Source organism: Python bivittatus, unplaced genomic scaffold (genome assembly GCF_059951505.1).
Source record: "Python bivittatus isolate LINGU-HERP-01145 unplaced genomic scaffold, Pbiv_v1 ctg000850_np1212, whole genome shotgun sequence".
Lineage (NCBI taxonomy): Eukaryota > Metazoa > Chordata > Lepidosauria > Squamata > Pythonidae > Python > Python bivittatus.
The window spans coordinates 53,340,700-53,357,118 of NW_028277112.1; the positions used below are offsets into that span (position 1 = coordinate 53,340,700).

General features: G+C 39.2%; 1 protein-coding gene across 2 annotated transcripts in view; it reads right to left on the bottom strand.

Moving 5' to 3' along the window:
• Nucleotides 1–16,419, bottom strand: part of MOB3B (MOB kinase activator 3B) — a 120,789-nt gene that overhangs the window by 16,684 nt on the left and 87,686 nt on the right. For both annotated transcript variants that reach the window (XM_088130230.1, XM_088130232.1), the window contains exon 4: nt 312–381. In XM_088130230.1, coding sequence (XP_087986356.1) covers nt 312–381 — 70 coding nt within the window. The remainder of the gene's footprint in view (nt 1–311; nt 382–16,419) is intronic.

Below are 16,419 nucleotides of genomic sequence, written 5' to 3' on the forward strand. Positions count from 1 at the left end.
TTTAAATATTGGACTAACCACACATTAAAATAAACCATGTATTCAAACAATAACTCTTTGAATTAAAACTCTCATTTAGACTCTTTAATTATACTTGCTGTAACTTTTCTGAAATGCTCCAGCTTATAATTTGAGAGTTCAGGAAATGACACACTCCTCTGTTTTGGGTTTTTTTTGTTTTTTTTTTAACCCTCTTCTCCAGCACTCTTAATTTCTAGCTAGAGAGGTTTTGCCCACATAATGAAGAGGAAGTAAACCATCCACACTATATTTATTTCATTAAACATAGTTACGAAACTTCATTTTGTTACCTGCACTTAAAGACGATCTGAAAATGTAGGAGTTTCCAAGCAATAAACTCTGTGCGTTTTGCCAAACCTTCTGAAATGAAGAACAAGAGGAAATGAGAAGAGGAGGGGAAAGGGGCTGTGACAAGAAAAGAGTCAATATTTTACATCAAAATAGGATTGTGAAAAAACAATGAATAAAAATAGGTTTTATTGCTGTGCTAATTCAAAACAGAAGGAAAGTCAGGAAAATCTTGAGATTCTAGCATTATCATGTCCCCTTTCTATCACCCATCTAGGCTGTGGAAAGAGATACTGTAAAGCATGGTTCCTTGACCTCAGCAACTTTAAGATAGGTGGACTTCAACTCCCAGAATTCCCCAGCCAGCCATGCTGGCTGGGGAATTCTGGGAGTTGAAGTCCACCCATCTTAAAGTTGCTGAGGTTGAGGAACCCTGCTGTAAAGGTATTGCAAGGAGAAACAGTAAATACCAAGATTTCTTTGTGCCAGAAAGGGGGGAAGACAAAACTGTAAACCGCTCTTCTGCCGGGAGAGAAAGTGTGTTGAAAAATATTTTCTTGCTTTCCCCCCACCCTGACTCTTTTTTGTTTGACATCTCACAGAGATCCATATGAAAGAGAGAGGATCTCCCTCACATACAAATACAAATACAGATACACACACACACACACACACACACACAAAGCAAGGGTGGGGGGTGCTCAGGAAGAATACTCCATGTGGCCACCAGGAGAATCCCTTTCTTTTCTCCCTGTGACAAGAGCATGAAAGGAGGAGAGACTAAAACAATAAACTTCCCATAAGAATACAGCTAAAATTAAAGCCAAATTTACACAATAAACCTCTCTCGGGAGGTTTTACAGGGATTTGCAAGTTTAGAAAGTTTCAGAGTTTGCCGTTTTAGGAAGAGAGCACTGTATAGGAAATCCCTGTTATAAATAATCTCTCAGCATGTGCAAATTCTCGAATTACTTAAAGTAAAATTATAGCTAATGATAACACTACTTTACAAACCATTAAACTACTGAAGGGCATTATTTTAGTACACAATTTTATATTCTATATATATTTTATAGAGATATAGATATGTTTCACATAATGTATAACTATACCTGTAAGAGTGCACTCTATTCTAAAGGGTTAACTTACTTTATAAAGAGCACACCATTCTCCTACCCCATCTCCCTTAAAAGCAATTAACCAGAGGCCTGTAGCCATAAATTAATTCTGTACCAGGCTGGTGTTAGGCCGATGTCCGGAGAGAAAGGTTTGGGATTCCAAAGGATAGATAAGAAGGAAAAAAAGTTAAACTTAGATTCAACTTTCAGGGACCACCTCAACCCCTCCTTAGACCATCCCCAAAACCCCATGTATGGATATAGGGGAATGTATCACCTGCATACATTAATGGATGTCTATAAAACTCTGATGTTTGCTTTGTGAGGTGTGATTCCCTCAACATTCCTTTCTAATGGGTGTTGATTGGAGTCACCCAGCTGTGTCTTGATCAATATACATCTGTTATCTTAAAGAAGCCTCGTCTCAAGTCTCTTTATTTGGCTTTATTGGAACTTGGGAAATAAAAAGTGCCATACACTACATTTGGTAACACAAAACATAGTCAACAACACACATATAATAGTCAGCTGCAACAATTTATATTGATGTACATAATTTTTAATAATTTATTAGACTACAGGTGGAAAAGAAAGAAAGAAAGAAAGAAAGAAAGAAAGAGGTAGGTTTAAACTCTTTTGCCAGCGTGGCAAGCAAAAGCAGTTACACCGTTTGAGAGACACAAGGAAAACGAATTAAAATCATAATATATTCATCTAAAAGGAAAATACAGCAGTCATTTAGATTCCTTTACACAGATATACACACCTACGTGTGCACACGGTCTTCTTTGTTCCTTCTTCCCCATCTCCCCCTTCTGTTTAAAGCAGGAACTGAACCAAAAAAAACCTTTGAAGTTTTACCCCGCAATCTGATTTCTCAGGAAAAGAAAAAGGAGGAATCAGATAAGGAGAAGAAGTTTCTAGAAGGTTTCTTTCTAAAGAAAGACGTTTCTAAAAGGTGTCTTTTCATTGCCTTGGTAAAACAGCTGCAGATAATCACTTTCCAGTCAGTTTTAAAGTCTGGAGAAAACTCTCACGGAGTCAGAGTAGTGGTATTAGGGAAGGAGAAGGTAGGAGGGCTTTTACCAGAGAGTAAGGGAGCTGCTTGAAAAGTGGAAAGAAAGGAACTTACTGGAAGTTACTGGAAAGGACAGCAGGATTGTGCATTCACACGTCAATTGTCAAGAACCATGGGGAAAATGAAAAGCCAGGTTAGGCAGGTCATTGTATGCACAAAAGCTGTTTCAGAGTCCAATGCAGTGAACTTCGTTGGTACATATGTCCATCAAACTGAAAACAGGTAGTGAGGCAGAGGCTGATGAGGCCCATGATTCTGGGTAGTTCAATCTTAGTGTATTTGGTTAGGTTGGACGTGTTGTGTAGTACTGCTGCCGTGGACCCTTTCACTAGTTCTGGGTCTATGGACGTAAAGAGTGCTGTGACATCGAATGAAACCACAAATTCATCTTCATCTATTTTTAGGTCTTTGATTTTCTGGAGGCGCTGTAGTTTATTTTTTGTTTTATGCCAGAGGAAAAATATTGATCTTTACCCATTCCATACTGAAGGATTCTCCCTTTTAATCTGGTAATTCAAAAGTCGATTAATGCAGTTCATAAGCAACATGGGGAAAATTGAGGTTTACAGAGTGTGTACCAGATGGAAGCAGGCAGAGATAATATTCCTCATTATACTTTTACTTTTCAGCTTTTGAATTAGACAATTTATTCATTTTATGTGAGATGATACTTCCACCTAGTGGGCAGCAATAGAATTGCCAACACTGCTACCTAATTGTAACAACCTAGCTTATAAACCAATCACAAAATTGTTAAGAATTAGTATTATATATCTATTTCATCAAACAAAATACAGATCTGAGAATCATGGAGTCAAATTTAATCTCATACCCCTCAATCTGCCCATGATTGGTATATTTCCAATTTAGTTGGAATTTCCATTTTTGCTCACACTTTAGGGCCAGGATGATAGCATAGCCCGGTTTAGGGTTTTGCCTGTGCTGATTGTGGAAGTTACTTTTTTTTACCCTGCATTTCTTACTGTTTTCTTTTTAATTTTTTATCGATAGGTTTCTGTTTTGTTGCTTGTTAGCCACCCAGAGTTGTTTGATTAAGACATGCAGCCATATAAATATGTAGAATCATCAATAAATAGTTACATTGGTAAATATGTATGAGAAAGGACAATAACATGGCATTTTTCAAGGATGTGATTAACTTCTTAGAATAAAACCTTTTCTAAAAGATCAGATCACCGAAGGTTGTCCTCTAAAGTGTTCAAAGACCTTGTATATGACAGAATAAATAATGTTGAAGGTCCAGATCCAGAGGCGCTGACTCTTTAGCCCAGTGTTGTCCAAACTTGGCCACTTTAAGATGAGTGGACTTCAACTCCCAGAATTCCCCAGCCAGCCGTGCTGGCTGAGGAATTCTGGGAGTTGAAGTCCACTCATCTTAAAGCAGCCAAGTTTGGATAACACTGCTTTAGCCCTTCCTGACTACAAGGTGGCAGTAGGGAGCACAGAGAGTTGAAATTATTTCTGTGTTTTCTCTTTATCACTCTGCCAGCTCTTTGTCTAAGTGATTCCTAATCGGAGGTCACTTCCTTCCTAGGCACAGAGTACATGCTCTTGGCCTCTTCTTCTGGTTAGATGTAATTAGCTAGATCGTGGGCTTTGCCTAACCTTAGAATGTGTTTTCTAGAAATCTCCTTAATAGGTCAGAGCAGACCATTTCACTTAAAAAAAGGGGGGGGAATCAAATACCCTATCAGGGATCTTGCATATGACAATCTTACCATCTGAGGCAAAGCCCCTGAATTTTGATGCCTCCAAGCCAATTCTCCGCTACTGAGGGCAGGCAATATTCAGGTTTTCTGAATTTGGAAAAGGGGCCTCAGGAACACAGTCACTCTCTCTGGTGAATTATGATGGCTTTCCTTTTTCCTTTGAGGCAGTGGAAGTGGCTGCTACTCCTCAGACTTTTTCCCATTATATTGTAGGGGAGTTCTGGGAGGTCAGCCCCTTGAAAAGCTGCTGCTTTTTGTGGCTAACCCATGGCTTTGAAAGTCTCCGCTCAACAGCATTATTTATCCTGCTTCTGAATTGGAAGCTGAGGGTAGCCGGCCTATTAAGGGAGGCTCCTTTAACAAATAATTATTTTAGGGAGAAGGTTGAGTGCAGAAGGGCCTTATTATGAAAAGCAAAATCAGGCCTTTTTTTCTGCTGCTTTTTTTCCCGACGATGTAACCTCACACAAACTAGCCAAGTAGGCAGAGACATTCTAGAGGGGTCCTGCAGCCTTTTGTCAAGCTGCTGGTGGTCAGGGGATCTTCAGACCCACAGCTGGGGAGAAACCTAGAGCTTGCTCTTCTCTGTGCAGCTGATTGGCAGCTCCTTCAATCAGTCACACATGGGGCAGCCCCACATCTCCTGCTCTTTGCAAACTGCACGTGCTGGGCTGTGGGATTCTTTCGGAGGTAGGTGGTGGTCCCTCGGAGTCAGTCGTAACTCCTGGCAACTGCGTGGACAAGTCCCTACAGTTTACTTGGTAAGATTTTCAGAAGTGGCTTGCCCTTGCCTGCTTCCTAGGGCTGGAAGAGAGAGTGATTGGCCCAAGATCACCCAGCTGGCTTTGTTCCTAAGGTAGCGGGGTCTCCTGGTTTCTAGGTTAACAGCCTTAACCACTACACCTGGTGGGAATAAACTCACATTGCAAACTTGTTGGGGAATTCTGGGAGTTGAAGTCCACTCATCTTAAAGTGGCCAAGTTTGGACAACACTGCGCTAGAGTAAGTACTTTACTGTCAATTAACCAAGTACAGAGGGGTTGGGATTTTCATTTTGTTTGCTGTTTGTGGAGGGTGAGGGGAGCTGAGCAGTAGAGAAAGATTTTTGATGTAAAAAAGTAAATTGGGTAGGTGGAGGGAGGACGGGACTTGATTGCATTCTTCAGGGGGAGGGAGGCAAAAAAGCAGACAGGCTGGAGAAGTGTTTTCATGTAAGCAAATCGGGTGTATATCTTGGAAGGAAAGAGGCAGGTGGGCTTTTAATTTAGTTTGGGGTGGGTGGGGCATTTCAACTGGCTAAATCTTTTGTAAAAGACAGAACATAATTGGCACAGTGTTCAAATGACATCACAAAGGATGGATTTGCATTTCCTGGGATTAGTCTTTTGGTCAAAGCTGCATTACCAGTATCCAATAATACTGTAACAGTTGTTTTTCTCATTTAACATCAGTTGTAAATCTGCAGAGATTGTTGATTGTAAACATGACATTAACCTTGTTGTTCTAATAAATACATGACTAGAGCACCAGATTTGAAGGAACTGGTCCTGAATTTTACAGCATGGAAGCCCAGAAGACTTGTTACGATCTATGCAATGTAAACAGCCCTGTTATCCAGGCTGCCAGATGTAACCAGCATGCCACATGCTGTAAACTGGCCCACTGCTTCTTTTTAAATGCAGTTACAAGCCTTCAGTTGTAAAATGTAGGCTTAGTTCCTTGGAAAAACAGATTAGCCACAGTAGAGTTAAATAGTGAACCAGTTAATGAAAGAACAGCCTGGTCATTATGAATAGCAGGTAATAGGGCTGTTTCATAGTGTACTGATTTTTTTTGATAATGTTGTATCTTTTTGGTTCCTTGCTACAAGAGAGTGCAATGCAGTACAACTGTTAATGAGCATAAATCAGATTAAAGCTGTTGGTTTAATAAAAATTTACAATGCTGACTTAAAATGTGTACAGACTGATCAACACAGCCATAGCCCTTCCCCCCATTTTATAGCTGGTCCCCACAGGACCTTTTGGCCTGTAGATCAGTTCCAGAGGGTCAGATCTATACACCGGCCCCAAATGAGAATAACTCAAAACCTTCACTAGCTCATAAGCCCTCAGAGAAAGCAGTGGCTTGTTAGTATCTATTGTACGGGCAGTTTGTACTATAAACCTGAAAATGGCATCTTCCGGAAGGAAGGATGGGAGCCTTAGACAAGCTACCCTCTTTCAGCCTGTAATAGTCAAACAGTACTGGCTTATTTTGCATAGTTGCATGTATGATTGTGGTAATGATATCCTTTAGATACTGCACGATGCCACACAAATGTGGAAACTATGATTGGTAGTGATGTTTATTGCTAATTGCAAAACACTGGAGCCAAAATTGCAAGGAGACTGAAAGTCAAAGTAGGTCTTCAGCTGAATCATGTGGAGGGTCAAACTGAGTAGGAGACATGGGAATACATCGAGCCACCCTCCAGTACTTTTGCACACCCAACTGCTTAGAAATTTTGTATATTTGGGAACCGTGAGCCCTTACCATGATTCCCAAATCATGGATTGTTTCAATGTGCCTGGTTAAACACATTTATAAACCATTTCTGATAAATGTATGTTCACAACTACCTTTGTTACCGGCATTACTCATTCCCAGACTTGATCCCAATCACTAATTTTATTAGAGGATCAAAACCATTTGAGTAAAAGAAGGAAAGGGGGTGAGGGGGGAAGGAAATGGACAAAGCATGATTTGAATTTTAAAAAAAAGGAAGCAGACTATAAACATCAAGTAAGCTTGACAAGATTAGAAGGGAATAGTAATGATGAAATGTAACTGAATAGGAAAGTAAGGAAAAAGCAAATCGTGAGGTAAGCAAACAGTTAAATGAAAATGGAAATAGGGAAAAAAATAAAAGGTGAAAAGCAGTAATTACATAGGCCAAGAATTTGGTGGAAAGCAAATTATTTGATTACTATGTTTCCAGGGAGATTCTAGCTAATCCACCTAGATGCTTTGCCAAGAGAGGCAACATCTTGAGGGCTCCCTTAACATTTGAAGTTGGTGGGCCCACTTGGAAGACAGGGAGGGGAGGGAACCTTGTCCATTCACAGAATATACAATTTATTATAAATCACTCATTACCCTTTTCATTGTCCCCTACTTCACCTGGTGGGGTTTCTTTTTCTATGCAAATGGAAAGAAAACACATATCTGGAGGTACCCACTAACTTTGTGGAGTCCATTTGTGGCCGAAGGGCATTTTTGGAAGTAACAGTGGTGCTGGATGCTTGGGCTTTGTTATAGAGCATGCTAGCTTTTGATTCTTTGAAAAATGTAAAAAGGCAGGAAACCTAGTAGATGCCAGGAGAGGATTATGGGTACTGTCATATAAATTTAGGATTCTGGTCACTCTCCTAAGCAGTTTCTCCAGAAGGTACACTTGTAGGGTTTAGGCTAGTTCTCATTCTCTACATGGGCATTTCTTGGAGTATTTTGAACATTTCTCTTCTTTAAAATATTTCTAGAAACAAGTCCATAATGGTGAATGAGCTGTGAGGAATTCCAGATTTTTTTTCCAGAATACTACTGAAGCAAACAACAAGGCTAGTTACCTTCCCCAGTTGAGATAAAACCAAATACATATATTTTTATTAAAGAAAACAAAGCTTATATCATTTAGCTAGGTTTATGAGAGTCATAAATTGGGGAAACTGTCATTTTAAAAAAGAGAAAGTTATAATCACATATAGGATACCTATGTTTTTTCCTTCTTTATTTGATGCACAGATTAAAAGCATGACTTAGGAATGATGCAACATTACTAACCCTTTTGGAAAACTCATTTTATTTCACTGACACCATTAATCTCATCAAACAGTTGAAATTTTAATTTAAATCACATACACATAACTTGTTCTATAAATGTATTGGCTTTGACATTTCTAAGGCCTGTATTTTAGAATTCAGTTAGTGTGGCAGAAAAAACAACCTTAACTATGCAGTACTGAAAACAAAAGTTTAAACACTTGGAAAAAAGTCCACAGGTTCTCTCTAAACTAGTGGGGAAAGCTCCCCTCATGTACCATCACGAACCAGATAAAAAGCATAACTGCATTTTAAAAAACCTGTTCCAGTATAAAACTATTTCAAAATAGAAATATTTGAATCACAGAAAAGAAACTATATATTTGGTTTTGTTGAGCTATACTTACAAAGAGGTTAGGACTGTACAAACAACTACATTACTATTGTCTGTGTCTGATATTTCAAAATAGCTTCGTGATTTACTGTTTATCAGCTAATTTTGATGATGCACTTTCTTCCCCTTTAATACTTTGTATGGACAGTGTAACTTTTGCTGGGGATGTGTGCAGTCAACATTATGCTGTTCCCAAATACCATGTGTGATTTGCTACAGATTCTTATATGAATAATAAATCCAGCCTGTTGCCCATATTTGCACCTTTCACTGACTATGAAAGATAGCTCTTATTACAGTTCTCACTGAATTTTGCCACCAGCTGGATTGCTTCATTACATATTATCTGTGCCCACATCTGGTGATCTCAAGATGTGGTTGGATTGCAACTCCCAAACAATATGGTTATTCTGGAAATTGTAGTGCAACATATCTGAGGGACACCAGGAAGAGAGCCCTTCAGTTTAGCTTAGTTTAGATCTCTCAGATGAGATAATCAGTTTTATCTCATACTGTGCAAGATGGGCAAAGCTCTCAACCACCAAGTGGCTTGAACCCTGACATTTTTTATTTGAAAATATGTTTCCAGTTTCAAACATACGATCATATTCTCTGCCTCTCTAAATCACAAGTCAAACAGTATGTTCTTTGCTTTTTCCTGAGTAAGGATTTAGAGTTTGGTCACTGCATGCAATAAAGATTAACACAGAATGTGGTTTTGATCTATATATTTTAGTTCCTGTTATTTAATCTTTTAAAAATAACCTATTGAAGCTATTGTTAAATTATGGTTAAGTCCCAGATAAGGAGGAGGAAAAAAAACAAAACCCAAGGTATCCAGTTTACAAGTTCTTGAAACAGCAAAAAAGCCAGATATTAGGAGGACTGGATGCACTGGTTTTCATGTTTTACAAAAATTGCATATAGACTAACAGAGTGGCAGCAAGCTTGCCAGAAATCTCTCTTCTGGACTCAGCTCAGGGAAATTGATCCTGCACTGTTACAGCAAAGAGCAGATGTATTGTACCTCTTTTGTGACTTCAGTTTTAAACAAAAAAATGGGCAGACATAAAGGAAGAGAGCAAAACAAACAGAAAAAAACCCGAACAAACAAGAACCCATTTACATGAGCATCTGTTTCAGAAACTATTCTTTGCTGCTGAAGTGGCACGTAAGATAAAATTTCCCTGACTTTCAGGCATGTCAGTTTGTATCCTAAATTAATTTAGGGAACGTCACTAAAAAAAATCAGTCCTGAATGTTAGAATTTGTAACTTGATATAAATTACCTTGAACTTCTGATTCAGATTCACGTTAAAGTTGGTGCTAAATTCATGTGGGAATAAGAACATATCAATATCAAAAATAAATTCTTACAAATCTCCACTGATTTTCATTTATATTATTCTATATGGTTAATATACTCAAATAATGTACCTACATTTTATTTTTTTTATCTTATGTTGTATTACGTTCTTATTGATATTGGAACAGCTCAGGAAGAACAGATTGCATAGAGTCAGCAAAAATGTCAAGGCCTGAAAGATGACATATAAACTCTAAATTCTAGATATACTTCTAATTCTAAAATTATACAATTAAATTTGAAGCAATGTACCCAGCAAACATACTATTGTTTTCTCTGTATTTTTATGTTCTTAATTGTGTGTTAAAACTTCATCAGTAAAAGCTCATTAATGATTTAGCTATGGATACTCCTTGGCAGTTCACTGAAGACACCAATATTAGCTTCCCTGGAGAATCCCATTGGACAAACCACTATTTATTAAGCTGTGAAGGAATTTTCACAGAAAGAAATAAAAGTAGTAGTTTTAATTCCAGCTTCATCCTAATCATCTTTGCTTCAACAAGGTGTTTGTTTTTCAAATTAAAAGAAAACTAGAAATGAGTGGGAAGCAATGAGAAGCACTAACTCTGTGTGTGTGTATATTTCCAATTATCTGCATGTACAATTCATAGACTACAGATCTCTTGCACATACAAAGTGTATTGATTATGAACAATCTCAAAGGTGTTCTACAGTTCCTGTGTTTTAAAAATGATCTTAATTGCACATGTTCTTCATACCAGCCTCTGGATTTACAACTTATATAACCAGTACCACAATCACACAAGTCCCCAATTTCCTGATAGCTGAAATAACTGTTAGAAAGAAAAGCAATTGAGTAAAAGACATGTTAATTGAGGCACAGTGGTATTTCAATGTATTTACCAGGAAATGTTGAATAACATAAAAGACAGTCTAGAAAGCTGCATAGATATGATCACAATATGAAATACAATTATCAGTAGAGAGTCTAGTGGCTTTTACTGGATCTTTATACTTGTTCTGTGTATTTGCACATCAAACTAGCCCTCTGAAGAGAATCCTCCAGTCACTCTAGTTTCAATAACTGTAGCAAATGAACCTAAGTAGTGCTTTTTGTGTTAACAAATGGGACTTGTTTATGCCTTGCAACATCTGCCCTTTCCCATTACGCAGAGGTTTTTCTCTTCCTGCTTCTCCCTGAGTAGTCTTCCCCTTCTTTCTGTGCACACAAATACCTCTGTGCAGAGATACAAATCGCTTCTTTTTCCAGATTAGGACACGTTACTTGGCCTGCACGTCAATACGCTTTTCTCACTTTTCCCCAGCGATCCCTGTATCCATTGAAATGCACAAGATGGAACATGACTTTTTATATTAAGTCTGCATGAAAAACAGATGTGTCCTTTGTATGAGCCAGCTATGGTGGAACTCGCTGTCAAGGGGATTTTTTTATTAGTGATCCCAAGGCCTTGGGCACTGTTATTGGTGCCAAGATGCAAGCTGATAACCTCTCACAGCGGTCGTTCTAGACAGCTTAAAGGAGATCAATGAGATGCGTGTGGACAGTTGGAGGTGTTTCAAAAGCCACTATTTGGGTAAGCAGTCATGCCAGTTTTAAATGGAAAAACATTTTGTCCATTCTACTAGGTGATTAGCTTCTTCTCTGCCTATTGGTCAAACACACACAGCATTTTTAAGTGCCAAGTGCTCAAGTGACTTGCTCCCTATCCCTATTTGAAGAAATGAAAAGGAACAAGCTACTGCTAAGGCTTTTAACAGAGACTGCCTGCACAACAATACAATCACAGTTTGGTTACTTAAGGTCAGTATCAAAATGATGGTTAGAAAGCACAACTGCAGTAAAGCTGTAAGAACAGGAAGTTGGAATTGATTTGGAATCCGAGTAACTCCTTCTCAATCATTCAGGATCTATGCAAAAAGAATAATTTTCTTTTTCTTTCTTCCTTTACAAGTTATCCACAAGGTTCCAAGGGAGTACCTAGCAGCATATTTAGGTTAAGAGCATACTTATTGGTGCCAAGTATGTGTGAAAGCAAAAGATCTTCTGTTCTTGACTTTCCTGCTTTTTAAGAATAAGTAGGCAAGTCCTTGCCTACACAGGGCAATCTGATGTATCTTCTAGCTCTCCTTCAGTTAGCAGGACATTGCTTTTTTCCCCCCCTCCATGCAGCACGGTTCTTCAGTGACACATTCGGGCTGTCATCTCTTTCTGTAAAATGAAGGAATGAAAGATCAACAACCACTGATGTAATAGACTATAAATCCATGCACTCCTCTACTTTTGTCATCAAATTCCACAGCAGGCCTGTTTTTGTGAATTTCCAGAATTTTCACTCCTGTTTATTCTCCCTAATGTTCAAGAGCAATATGCATAAACTGCAATAACTTATTCTGGAAGAAACATCGCCTAGAAAGGTCTGGAAAATGCAAAATTCTCCTTTCCATTTTTATCTGTAGAAGAACATATAAAATTTGGGAATGAGCAACTCTTTCCCCCACTTGTTTGTTTGAAGCCAACAGGAGCTTCTGGAAGGTGCGAGTCCTTCATGGTCATTCCAGAAGGTACAGGAATTTCTGGATTTTGTCTGCTTCCCTGCCAAGTAGCTACCTGATATGCTCCATCAAAAGAAAGAGGAGACACTGGAGCTGGCGTGTACGTGTGTCTCTCGAGTACCGTTTTCATTGGAAGGAAGAAAGATGTGAGCGTGTATGGGACAAAGCAGCTGAAATATTGGGGGACCAAAAGCAAGTCGAGTCAGCTGCAAGCGCCTTCAGGAAAGGAAAGGCAAAAAAGAAAGCAAGGCTAAAGAAGCAACAGTCTGTTAGACAACTGACACTTCTTGTCAGCTGGGTCACTCAGCAGATGGTCAGAAAAGGAATACTTTTGAGAGAAAGCAGGGCAACAGCAAAAAGCCGGTAGGATAAGAAAGTGTAGGAAAATGGAGACTGAAAGTGAGTATTAATAAAGTAGCCAGAGTGACTACGGCAGCCTGTAAAAAAAGTTACCAGTCTTGGCAAAGAGGGTGTAACGGTAATTCTTAGGCCACCGTCTGCATGCCTCAAACAAAAAGCTGGAAAAGGAAAGACACATGAGATTCAGTACACAAAGTTGAAGAAAATTACTGGAACACTCTGTAAATAAGTCCTAGCTCAACAGAGATAAGCCGGGGGAGCAGGAAGTAGGATAAGATAATCAGAGGAGTAGGAAATAGCTAGGACTAACACTTCGTTAGCAAAACCAAAGCTCTACTTTTACAACTCTTGAGCAATAAGTAAACTCCTGTACAGGTAGTTCTCGAGTTATTACGGCAGTTGGGCCCGGAATTTCCATCGCTAAGTGAAGCAGTCATAAAGCGCGATGCCATGTGACATCACCTAGCAACGGCAACCCCCATTGCCATTGTTAATCAAATCCCAGTGGTCACTAGCCAAGAACCCATCCTGATCCTAGCTTGGTCCCTCACAGCCCCAAGCCTCAGTTCTTCCAAAGTAAGGGATTCCCTCACCTTCAAAACCCCCCAACTGCCTATTCCCCCCTCATCTCTGTCCTTTTAGCCTCCCTGTACCCTGCCTTGCGGGGTGCACCCTGCTCGCCATGCTGCAGCTTCTTGGTGCGCTGTGGCTTTGGGGCTGCAAGAAACCCGAGCTGCAGCGCGAAGGCACAGCTGCCCCAGCCCAGCAGCGTGTCGCAAAGCCGCAGCCACTCTCGCCGCCCTGCACTCCACCTCCCCAGCTGACCTTTGCTGTCTTATTGCTCCTGGTGCTGATGAGGCATGTCTGGCCTGGCCCTTCATGAGGCAGCTGCTGGCCAGGTGAGGAAACCATTGTGCGTGTTCTCGGGAAGAAGGCCTTGCGCAGCCAGCAGCTGCCTCATGAAGGGCCAGGCCAGACATGCTTCATTAGCAGTGGGAGCAATAAGACGATGACGGTCAGCTGGGAGTGGTGGAGCGCAGGGCAGCAGGGGCTGGAGTGCAGGGAGCCAAAAGGGCAGAGATGGGGGTGATAGGTGAGTGGGGGGAGTTGAAGCGGGTTGCCAAGTGCCCAAATTTTGATCACGTGACTGTGGGGGTGCCCCAATGGCCGTAACTTTGGAGACCGGTCATAAGTTCCATTTGTTCAGCACTGCCGTAACTTTGAACAGTCACTGAATGAATGGTCCTAACTTGAGGACTACCTGTATAGGTGAAGTCCAACCCTACTTGTTCTCCTGTGTGTGTTAGTGGCTTCCAAAATGAACTCATGACACATACCTTTTATCATCCTGAAAAATGAATGTGTTACTTATTTGTTAACCTTGTTACTTCCTTAACAATCAACTAAATTGCCTGTGTAACAGCTAGACAAGCAGAATTGTAAAATTCCAAATATGCCATTAAGTTCTTGCCAGAAGTTACTGTTCCAGGAAGGAGTGGAGTCATTAGGGATCACGTACCACACTAAAATCTCTCTGTTCACAACTTAAGTTAATAAACAAACTTCCAGTTCAAATAAAACCAAGCCACTTAATTGGCAAATTTAGAACACTGGTTATGATCTATCGTTCCTTAGTCTAGGCTAGGAGGAAGAAACATTTCTCTATTAGAATGACTTTATTAACTATGAGCCTGCCCACTACATTAAACACAGCAACCAACAACTATTATTATTATTACCAGATTTTAATCCTGCCATTCATTCATTCATTCAGCTCAAAGTGGTGAACATACCTAATACTGTATTGTCAAAGGCTTTCACGGCCGGAATACGATGGCTGGTGTGGGTCTTCCGGGCTGTGTGGCCGTGTTCTGGAACTTCCCGGAACACAGCCCGGAAGTCCCACACCAGCCATACCTAATACTCCTGCTTTCTCTTTTCCTGACAACCACCCCCCTGTGAGGTGGGTTGGGCTGAGAGAGAATGATTGGCCCAAAGTCTCTCAGCTGGCTACTGTGCCTAAGGGAAGACTAGAACTCAGTCTCCTGCTTTCTAGGCCAGTACCTTTAATCACTACAAGTAGTCCTCATGTAGTGACCATAACTGAGACTGGCAATTCAACTGTTAAGCAAAGCGGTAGCTAAGTAAAACTCTGACTGTGCTTATGATATTACTTTTTGCTTTACAGCCCTGCAAAGAGTTTAAATGCATGGATTGGTTGAAAAGCTACTCCTTCATCACCATCATAACAGCAAATGGTCACTAAACGAGGCGGTCACTAAACAAGGACTACTTACACCAAACTGGCTCCTATACTTGCTGCTTCCCCAGAAGTGCAATGTCTGAAGAGTTGACAGGCATTCTTAAAATTGTTGAGAAGCTATAGGTAATTCAAAAGCTTGCAGAATGATTTAAGAGAACACAAATAAAGACCAATACATTGACTATATATGAATGGCTATGGTACCAATACATACCCCTTCAGTTACATATGACATTCATTCAAATTTAAGTACTGTTTGTCTTCTCGCTTATGACCCAGCTGTAAGAAACTACATTCAGTAGAAGAGAAGACTAATAATGAAGCATTGGCCTTCTAATTCAATGGATGACTTCTAAAAGAATGGGTATGTACTTCACACACCTTTCATTTATAAACTTTCCTGCTTTATCTCTACTAATTTGCTTTTATACAATTGGGAGGCCAAATCTCATCTATATCTATAAAAAAGTGGATAAAATTGATCATTTGCCCAATTTCTGGTGTACCATTTGGTTTCCTGCTTAAAAAAAACAGAACAAAGCTAAGCTACACAAACCTTTGCCTAATCCAGAAAGTAAAGCTTATGTCAGTTAACAAAAGTACACCTCTAAATCATTTAAAGCAGACAGGAAGTGTGAATTATTTACCATTCTTATTTGGTTAAGAAATTATTATCTTTTTTGGCCTTTTAATCTCTTTCTATTTAAGCAATTTTAATCTAATATATTTAAACAAAAAAAAATTAGATGCTTCACAACTAACAATCCTAACAATTTTATTATTACAGAAATAAAAACATTTATTTTAAGTGGTAATTCCATCAACATCTTGGAAGATATTATTTGCATATGTGTCTGGTTTTATTCTATTTGTACTGTATTTTATATTGTTTTTATTGTATTTTCATTAATATTTATTGTTATTTTATTGTGAACCGCCCAGAATCACTTTTTCGTGACATGGGCGGTATCTAAATTTGAAATATAAATAAAAGAAATAAATTGCCCCAAAACAGAATTTTTGACAGAAACTCTAACCCTGTTTGGTATTCCACTATTGCCTTAGAGTTAGAGCTCCCAAGGTATTCAGTATACATCCTTTGTAATTCTGTATATTCAAATTTGGTATTTCTGTATTTCTGTTCTGTACTTGGTTTTTAAATGTGACATAAATTATTATTACTACTAGAATATAATAATTAGCAGAGCTACAATTTCAACAGCTTCTGTTCCATTTTGCATTTTGATTTATAGCCACTGAGTGGCACCATACAAATTGCTGTTGCCATTTGATTGAGAGAGGAAACTTCATTATTGCTTTTATTATTTTAATACTAATAATAGTAATGTTACTGGTTTTCAAATAATTATTTGCCCATGGCGCTGAAGCTGATTCCTAATAAATTTTATCAGCATATTCCTAATCTCCAATTTGAGTCCAAATTAAATGAAGATCTGTATTT